We start from the raw sequence: 8,997 nt of genomic DNA on the forward strand, positions 1-8,997 counted from the left end.
GCGTGGGGCACACACAGTCACCACAGCGGCGGCGCGCTGCTCGGGGCCAGGCCTCCACCCGTTCCACAGCCCACTTCCACCCCGGGCGGTAGAACCAGCGGGCGGGGCCTGAGACAGGGTCTGTCCCTCCCTGTGATCCAGAGTGGGTGCAGAACACCCTGGGCACCTGCCCAGCAGGTGGGCACTGGGAATGCCAGGGGCAGAGGTCTGAGCCCTATGGGCTCTGTAGTTGCACAGCCTCCTCCCAGGGCCACGCCTCAGCCCACTCCATCTCTTTAGGATGGCGATGGGAATAATATCGACCCTGAGGGAGCAGAAGGATGGGGGGGGGTCCCCTCTTCCTCCCTGGCCCGGGCAGAGGCTCAGGCCGCCCTGGGGCCCGGAGTGTCTGGCCATCCTGTTCATTTTTGAACGTATACCCGGCCGTGCAGGGAAGCGGAACACTGAGGTCTTAGTGCATGTCATCTCCTCACTAACCCGTCCCACGGGGACTGGCCCTCCCTGGCTGCCAGGAGGCCCTGCATGTCCGTGGGCCCCTGCCCTTGCCTCTCCCTGAACCTGGCAGTGCCGTGGACCCAGGAATCGGGCTGTGTCCTTGCACCGGGAGCAGAGGGGAGGGAGGCGGGCATGGAGTGGGGCAGAGCCCACCAGCCTGGGGTCCACGTTGGAGCCTCCTGACTGTCCTGCTTGGCTAGAGCCAGGCTCTTCCCAAGAGCTTGTCAAGGGCCCTCTCGGGGAAGGAGTTGGGTCTGGGTTTTGTTTTTTAAAATAAAATAGATGTTATATTGCCAAGACTTGTCACTGGCCCTTTTTGACCAGGATGGGGTGGGGGACCTCCAATCCCTCTTCTCAGGCCCCTCGACCCTCGTTCTTCATTCCACAAAGTTCCATTAGCCGCCGGTGCCAACACTGGGAACCAGAGTCCCTGCGCCCTGGGGCACTCGAGTCTGGAGGAGCCCAGGCCTGGGAGTTCCACGGCCTGACCTTTGCCCTCCCTCCTGTTTCCTGCAGGGGCCAGGGGTGGGGTGGCCCAGTCCTAGGCAGGTCTCCACTACCAGAAAGTCACTCCTGTCTCCTGGCCTCCCGGCCATGGGGGTAGATGCCAGCCACTCGGGTAAACCTGGGAGAGTTCACGCTGTTCCCGAGGCCTCTTGTCGAGCTGCTGCCCCAGGGGCTGGCTAGAGGATGCCAAGCCTACCAGGCTGGGGAGCCATTTGCCACTGCCACCTCCAGGGCCTCACACACACCGGAGGAAAGGGGTAGACTCGGGAGGGGGTGGGTGTGGCGGCCACCGAGGCACGGTTCCAGGCAGGGCGGCTCTGCCTCCGGTTTTGACACTGACACCAGCGCCTAGGGTGATGCAGGGTGGCCCTGGCAGGAGAGAACTGCTCTGAGGGCAGAGGTCAAGGTGAGCAGCCTGGCGCCTGGCAGCAGTGCCGGGTTGGGTGGGGGGGTGCGCCTTTCACCAGGCACAAAGGGCCATTTCCTGCAGGGGCTCCTCCAGAAGCCACAACCCAGGAGGGGCTCCCACTGGAAGGCGGGTAGGGCGGAGGGACAAGTCCCTACCAGGTAAGTGGTGAAAGCCACTGGTCACTCCTGGAGGTCTCCTACCCCCCCAGGGACCCCGGCAGGGGGGATGTGGACCACCTTTGTTGGGTGCTTTTCACACATCGCTGACCCTCCAGAGAAGCTCTGCCGTGGGTATGTCCGCCCCCCTTTACAAATGGAGAGCTGACGCTCAGGGGAAGTGACCATTCTAGCACCGCTGGGGTCCAGGTCAGTCCCTCCTCTGCCCGCCCTGACGGTGGGACCGCAGACTGTGGGAGCCAGACTGGAAGGCGGAGGCCGGGGAGGGGCCCTCACACGCTGCAGGGGTAGGAGTGGGGCTGTGGCTGAGTTGCCCGGCAGACTGGCCAGGAGCCCCCGGGGCAGTTCCCCATGCCCAGGGCTCTGAGCTGCAGCAGGACTGGCTAAGCCTAAGGTGGGGCAGAAGCACCAGCCCTTTGCCCCAGGGACCACAGGGAGGGCTGGAGGACAAGGGGCAGGAGAAGGAGGCGCAGCTGATTGGCACCTTCTCCCCGCCCCCAATCTCTTTCTGGTCCAGGTGACCTTTGCCCCAGATCCCAGTGTCTAGGTCCGCCCAGCCAGGAGGTGTGGAGAACAAAGGCAGCTGGGATTGGTCAGAACCCAGCAGGGGTGTGTCCCAGGCACCCACAGCCCAGGCGTGAGCTGAGCACGGGGCAGGTGGACTCCCGGGATAGATCAGCAAGCTGCAGGCCTGTCCCTCCGGACCCTGCCCTCCAGACATGGCCCCCGGGCCCCTCGATCCCTAGCCCTGTGACCCTCCAGGGGTACAGGCAACCTGAGCGCCACCACCCCAGGGTCTGTGCCATGCCCCTGACCCGGGCACAGCCGGCTGCTGGCACAGAGGACACGGGAGCAGTGGCCCCGGCTGTGGACCTGGTGCTGGGTGCCTCGGCCTGTTGCCTGGCCTGCGTCTTCACCAACCCCCTGGAGGTGGTGAAGACTCGGCTGCAGCTGCAGGGGGAGCTGCAGGCCCCGGGCACCTACCCTCAGCCCTACCGGGGCTTTGTGGCCTCCATCGTCACCGTGGCCAGAGCAGATGGGCTGAGTGGCCTGCAGAAGGGGCTGGCCGCCAGCCTGCTCTACCAGGGCCTGATGAACAGCGTCCGCTTCTATTGCTACAGCCTGGCCTGCCAGGCTGGCCTCACCCAGCAGCCAGGTGGCACCGTCGTTGCAGGTGCGGTGGCTGGGGCACTGGGAGCCTTCGTGGGGAGCCCTGCTTACCTGGTGAGTGCCTCGTCTCCATCCTCCACCATCCCGTGACCCAACTCCCGCCAGGGCTCCGAAGCTTCCAGGGCTGGCCTCTGTGGCCAGGGCGGGGGGAGGGGAGGCAGTGAAGGGGGTGGGGGCAGGCTAGGTGGGGCTGCTCCCTGGAACATCCCTTCCCAGGACTGAAATCTGCCCCAGGACCTTGCCCCATCCTCTGTCCCCTGGAGTCCCCATCCTGCAGGTCCTGAGCCAGGGCAGGGGCAGAGGGTAGCAGGTGTGCTGGAGGTGTGCACTTGTGTGGCTTGTACAAGTCAAGAATAAAGCTTCCAGCCTAGTCAGTGTGGCTTAGTGGTGAGCATCCATCCATGGACCAAGAGGTCACTGGTTCAATTCCCAGTCAGGGCACATGCCCAGGTTGCAGGCTCGATCCCCAGTGGGGGACATGCGGGAGGCAGCCTTTTGATGTTTCTCTCTCATCTCTATCCCTCTCCCTCCCTCTCTCTCTCTTAAAAAAAGTCAATAAAAACATATTAAGCCTTAACCGGTTTGGCTCAGTGGATAGAGCGTCGGCCTGCGGACTCAAGGGTCCCAGGTTTGATTCCGGTCAAGGGCATGTACCTTGGTTGCGGGCACATACCCAGTAGGAGATGTGCAGGAGGCAGCTGATCGATGTTTTTCTCTCATCGATGTTTCTAACTCTCTATCCCTCTCCCTTCCTCTCTGTAAAAAAATCAATAAAATATTTTTAAAAAAACATATTAAAAAATAAAAAATAATAAAGCTTCCCTGCCTGTCTGGTGTAGCTCAGTGGTTGAGCATCAACCAGGAACTAAGAGGTCACCTATTCTATTCCTGGACAGGGAACATGCACAGGTTGTGGGCTCCATCCCCAGTCAGAGGCGGAAAGGGAGCAGCTGATCAATGATGTTTCTCTCTCATCCATGTTTCTATCTCTCTATCCCTCTCCCTTTCTCTCTCTCCAAAAATCAATAAAAAACAGTTAAAAGAAATAAAAAATGAATAAGTACTCTCTCTATAAAAACATTTTAAAAAAGAATGACGCTTCCTGGAGCCAGGCCGGCACTAGGCTGGATGCGGTACCGCTGTCCTCTCCCCCGGCCCTCAGAACAGCTTTTCGAAGGTAAGCAGACACAGGAGGTGTGTGCAGACCCGGCCAACTCTGGAGACTCGCCCCAACCCTGTTTCACACGCCCCCTAAGCTGCAGATGTGGGCTCCTGGAGGTCCAGGTGCCCGGTGGGACTGCTCCCTGGAACATCGCTGCCCGGGCCTGCACTCTGCCCCGGGAGACCAGGAAAGGGTGCCCTCCACCCACACAGCTCAGCCAGGCTCCCCAGGCTGGGCCCTAAGCCCTCCATCACCTCTGCTCTCACAGGTCAAAACGCAGCTGCAGGCCCAGACGGTGGCCGAGATGGCTGTGGGGCACCAGCACCACCACCAGGTGGGACTGTCACTCCCCAGAGCTCCCGGGCTGGGTGGGCTCCTGGGCAGGCAAGGGGCTGCCCAATGACCCTGTGCCCTCTCCCCACAGAGCGTCCTGGGCGCCTTGGAGACCATCTGGCGGCAGCAGGGCCTGGCAGGTCTATGGCGGGGTGTGGGCGGGGCTGTGCCCCGAGTCATGGTTGGCTCAGCTGCCCAGCTGGCCACCTTCGCCTCTGCCAAGGCCTGGGTGCAGGAGCGACAGGTGAGGGGCCAGGGACACAGACACACAAGAGTGCAGAGGGCCACCTGCTTCCTTTCTCCTTCTCTGCCTGGGCCCGAGTCACACCTCAACATCTCCAGCTGGACTCTCACACAGGGAACCCCAGTGGGTGGTGACAGACAAGGCCCCATAGGACCCCTGGGCCCAGCAGGAATGGGGGGCCAGCAGTGAACCCTGAAGGTGTGAAGGACCTTGTGGGGGAGATGTGGGTGGGGAATGGCTGGAGGGGCCCTGTCTTCTCCCTTCCCCCAGGTGGAGGGAGGCTGGTGGGAGCAGCGGCAGGTGTCAGCAGCCTGTGCCATCCCCACAGTGGCTCCCGGAGGACAGCTGGCTGGTGGCCCTGGCCGGAGGCATGATCAGCAGTGTGGCGGTGGTGGCGGTCATGACCCCCTTCGATGTGGTCAGCACTCGGCTGTACAATCAGCCCGTGGATGGAGCTGGCAGGGTGAGCAGGGGACCAGGTAGCGAGGATGTGGGGAGCTGGAGAGCGCCCGTCCCAACACACACACACACACACACACACACACCGGCATGTGACATACATGCAAACGCATTCATTCGGCTTGTGTGCGGAGCACCTATGACCCAGGCACGTGCTAAGCAGTCTCACATCTGGAATTTATTCCATCCTCACACCCACCTTCATTTTCCTGATGAGGAAACTGAGGCTCAGAGATATCAAGTGACTTGCCTGAGGTCGCCCAGCTGGTGTGTGGAGGACCCTGCACTGGAATCCAGGCCTGACCCCACGGCCTGACAGACAGGTGCCCGCCATCGTGTACGCTGGTGCAGCTGTGCCCAACATGCAGGTGCCCTCCACAGGCTGTTAGGGATGAAACCCACCTGTGTGCCACTAGCCAAACAGCCCCTGGCTGGGGCTGGGGCTGCCTGAAGGAAGAGACTCCTTTTAAAATGTTGCCACGTAAAGGTCCTTCATTCTGTAATTTCCCTAGCTTGGGGGGGTGGGGAGGTGCCTTTTCTGAGGTGCCGCAGAAGCCCTTACACACAGACATACTCTGGTGTGCCAGCCAGGGCCCCACGGCACCTGTAGTGACTCCCACCCTGTGTCTGTCCCCAGGGCCGGCTGTACCGGGGCCTGGCTGACTGCCTGGTGAAGATCTGGCGGCAGGAGGGACCCCCGGCGCTCTACAAGGGTCTGGGCCCCGCCTACCTGCGCCTGGGCCCCCACACCATCCTCAGCATGCTCTTCTGGGATGAGCTCCGGAAACTGGCCCGATAGGGCAGGGCCAGGGCATCTAGGGCGCCCCTCACCCCGCAGCCTGACACAGCCCGTCACCCCGCTCCAGCTGGGAATGGCCATCTCTCACCAGTCACAGGCCCAGGCTCTGCCCTGGGTCTGGGGAGAGTGTGGACAGCTGGTCAACCCACCAGCCCCATGACCACCAGCCCCATGACCCACCAGCCTGCTGCGAATCACCACCTCTGTTCTCCGGAAAGTCCTCTTCCCTTCCTTCTCTGCTTGGGGTTGCCTTGTCCCGAGCGCAGCCATGAGCTGGGTCACTTACCTGCATCAGCGGCTTCAACCTGAAACAACAGTGGGAGGTGACAAACCCTCTCACCAAGGAGCAAGCCGAGGCTCAGAAGGGTGAAGAGCTTTGATCAAAGCCACACAGCGTTGAGATGGAAGAGCCAGGCCTGGAGCAACCCTGCCCAGCCCAGAACTGTGCCCTTGGCAAGGACCAGGACGTGGGGCGGAGTGTCCCCAAGGGATCACTGCACACAGGAGACCCTGGGTGCCCCGGAGGCGTGTCATCTCCCATGGCGGTCGGCCAGGGCTGCCGGAACAAAGTGCCTCAGACCAGGCGGCTATAACCATCGGTGATTTCTCCCAGTTCTGGAAGCCGGAAGTCCAAGACCAAGGGGTCAGCAGGGTTGGTTTCTTCTCAGGCCTCGCTCCTTGGCTTGAGATGGCGGACTTCTGTGTGTCCTTCCTTCTGTGCGTGTCTGTGCCCCAATCTCATCTTATAAGGACCAGTCATTTGGGACTAGGGCCACCCTAGTGACTGCATGTTAAGTAATTACCTCTGTAAAGACCCTTCTCCAACTACAGCCACCCTCTGAGGTCCTGGGGGTAGGGATTCATTATAATGAATTGGGGCGCGGGGGGGACACAATTCAGCCTGTCACATCAACTATGGCTCTCCTGAGGCCCTCCCAGTGCCCAGCACTGCGGGCATTTGCACAGATCCTCATGGCGACCCTGGAAAGGAGCCCTCAGGATGCCTGTGGTTCAGATGAGGAGACTGAGGCCAGGCTGGGGGAGTGGCTGGCCCAAGTGGAGTAGCAGAGCCAGGCATCCTCCTCCTCCGGCGCTTCCCCCAAGCTGCAGCCACACTCCCCGCGTGGGTGTCCCTCAGGCCACGCTGACCTCTGTGCCACGGAGGTGGACGCCCAGGCCCCTGAAAGGGGAGGTCTGGCCCGGGCCCAGCAGCCTGAACGCCTTCCCTGCCAACACCCGCGTCTTGGAAAAGCTGCTCCCGGGGGCACGCCTACCAACACTCCAAACCAATAAAGTTTTCTATTTTCTTTACTTCAATGAGTCTCCTCTGCCGGCAGCCTCAGTCTCCCCTGCCCCTGAGCCCCCCACCCCTTTGGCTCTCTACCTTAGTCTCCCCCTCCCCTGAACCCCTTTCCTTGGCTACTTCAGTCTGGGGAAGGAGGGTCCAAAAGCATTGGGCGGTCCAGCCCCACCCCGTCTGGCCCTGGGGAAACCTGCCACCTAGTGGACACAGAGAGGATAGTCAAGGCGCTGCCAGTGGCTGAGGGCGTGGAGCCCAGAGCTGGATCCCAACCTCAGGCCTGGGTGGGGATACACGCCCCCCTCCAGACTTCGGGCTGAGAGTAGAGCCTGACCTCGGGAATGTAGGGGAATAGATGCCCCCCTCCAGACTCTGGGCTGAGAGGACAGAGCCCAGACCGAAGGCTGGGGACAAAGGATGAGAGGCCTGGGCTCCAGGAAGCCACTGTGAGGCAAGCCCTAAGAGAGGGTCAGAAAAGCGGGCACCAGGCTTGAGCAGGGACAGAGACCAGCCCCTGAGATGCCCCTTCACCTGGTGCTGCCCGGATGGGGAACACCTGGGCCGCAGTTGGTCCCATCGCCCCTTAACCCTCCTGCTCCCCCCCCTGCCCTCCCGCCCTGGGCCTTTGACCCTCCCACCTCCCTCGCCTGCACCGGCACCTTTGCCCTGTGACGTCAGCTCTCCGGAGCAGACCAGGCCCGAGGCTGGGCTGGATCTGGCTGCCATGTTCTCCCTGCCGTCCCTCCCCTCCTGGCTCCCGGGCCTCTCCTCCCTCGAGTGGGGCTCCGGCCTCCTCCTCGACTCTGTTCTGAAAGGTGAGCGCCTCCTCCCGCCCCCTCCAGGGCCTGCTCCGGTGGTGCAGGGGGCACCCCACCCATAGGTCTCCCAGCCCTAGGCTGCCCCTCCTCTAACCCTACGAGCACGCCCACTCTCCCTCCCTCCCCTCAGGCCTCATCGGGGCCTGCGGAGTCTCCGTCCTGAACAGCCTCCTGAAGGTTTACTTCTTCGTGGGCTGTGCCAAGTGAGTGTCCACCTGCCCGGCCCACTCCCAGCCCCTTTCAGGCCCCTGACCCCCAGCTGTGACTCTGGTCTCTGAGGGAGGACTGGGGGCAAGAGACCACCTGTCCGGTCCGGCCAGGGAGTGTGGCCGGGGACCCGGGAGCCCCTCCAGGGCCCAGGCTGCTGGTTCTGCCACTCTGCCTACACTCGCTCTGCCCCCACAGCAACCCGGAATGGCGGCTGGAAAAGGAGCGGCTGCAGGCCCGGTGGGCCTTGCTGGAGTCCGTGCACCTGCCCGGGCTGGCCCTGATCCTGACCCTCGTGGGGCCCCGGGTGGCCTCCCTGGTGGTGCTGGAGTTCTCCCTCAGGGCTGTCTCCACGCTGCTGTCCCTGGACAAGGTGAGGCCGGGAGGTGGTGGGTGCGCACTGCTGGCCCCGCAGGCTAGATCGTTGGAGTGCATCATCCCATGATCCTCACAAGCACAGGGCAAAGTCTGTGTGAGCCCCATTCACTGAGGCTCAGAGAGGATAACCCACAGGAAGTGGAGTCAGGCTTTAAACCCAGGCCTCCAAGGCTCCGAGCCACCACCGGTGCTTCAGCAAGCACATGGGTGCCAGTAACAACCAGGATGGAAATTAAGCGGGAAGAAATGACCCCATTAGGGCTTGACGGGAGGCAGGATTCCCTCTTGGGGAATGATCGGAGGGGTTCCTTTGGGGCCCAGCCTCCTGTAGACTGAAGCGTTTGTACCCTGCCAGCCCTCGGTGTCCCGGTGGTGAGGGGACCACCATCGCGGCCCCTCTTCTGCCACCTCCCCGCCAGGGCTCCGGGAGCGCCGAGACGCTGCAGCTGTACCTGCTGGGCCAGTACTCGCTGGGCTGTGGGCTGAGCTGCGGCCTGAGCTTCCTGCAGGAGGGCGCCCCTCACCGCACGCTCAACCTGC

At 62.5% G+C, this 8,997-nt stretch overlaps 3 protein-coding genes across 3 annotated transcripts in view; all 3 read left to right on the forward strand.

The window, feature by feature from the left end:
• Window positions 1–8,997, forward strand: part of PLEKHM2 (pleckstrin homology domain containing, family M (with RUN domain) member 2) — a 36,615-nt gene that overhangs the window by 27,005 nt on the left and 613 nt on the right. The window contains exon 21 of the mRNA XM_014533293.1: window positions 4,883–4,887. The gene's annotated coding sequence lies outside the window, so the exon portion shown is untranslated. The remainder of the gene's footprint in view (window positions 1–4,882; window positions 4,888–8,997) is intronic.
• SLC25A34 (solute carrier family 25, member 34) lies at window positions 1,479–7,071 on the forward strand. Its single transcript, XM_005886197.2, has 5 exons — window positions 1,479–2,811; window positions 4,188–4,253; window positions 4,344–4,496; window positions 4,825–4,959; window positions 5,593–7,071. Exons 1-5 carry the CDS (start codon window positions 2,392–2,394, stop codon window positions 5,752–5,754), a joined length of 936 nt encoding a protein of 311 aa, XP_005886259.2. The 5' UTR covers window positions 1,479–2,391; the 3' UTR covers window positions 5,755–7,071.
• The window catches only part of TMEM82 (transmembrane protein 82), a 3,851-nt gene continuing 2,587 nt past the window's right edge, over window positions 7,734–8,997 (forward strand). Inside the window, exons 1-4 of the mRNA XM_005886198.1 lie at window positions 7,734–7,869; window positions 8,003–8,075; window positions 8,278–8,452; window positions 8,877–8,995. Of these exons, the coding sequence (XP_005886260.1) occupies window positions 7,779–7,869; window positions 8,003–8,075; window positions 8,278–8,452; window positions 8,877–8,995 (458 nt within the window). The 5' untranslated portion in view covers window positions 7,734–7,778. The remainder of the gene's footprint in view (window positions 7,870–8,002; window positions 8,076–8,277; window positions 8,453–8,876; window positions 8,996–8,997) is intronic.

Source organism: Myotis brandtii, unplaced genomic scaffold (assembly GCF_000412655.1).
Source record: "Myotis brandtii unplaced genomic scaffold, ASM41265v1 scaffold96, whole genome shotgun sequence".
In the NCBI taxonomy this organism is placed as follows: Eukaryota; Metazoa; Chordata; class Mammalia; order Chiroptera; family Vespertilionidae; genus Myotis; species Myotis brandtii.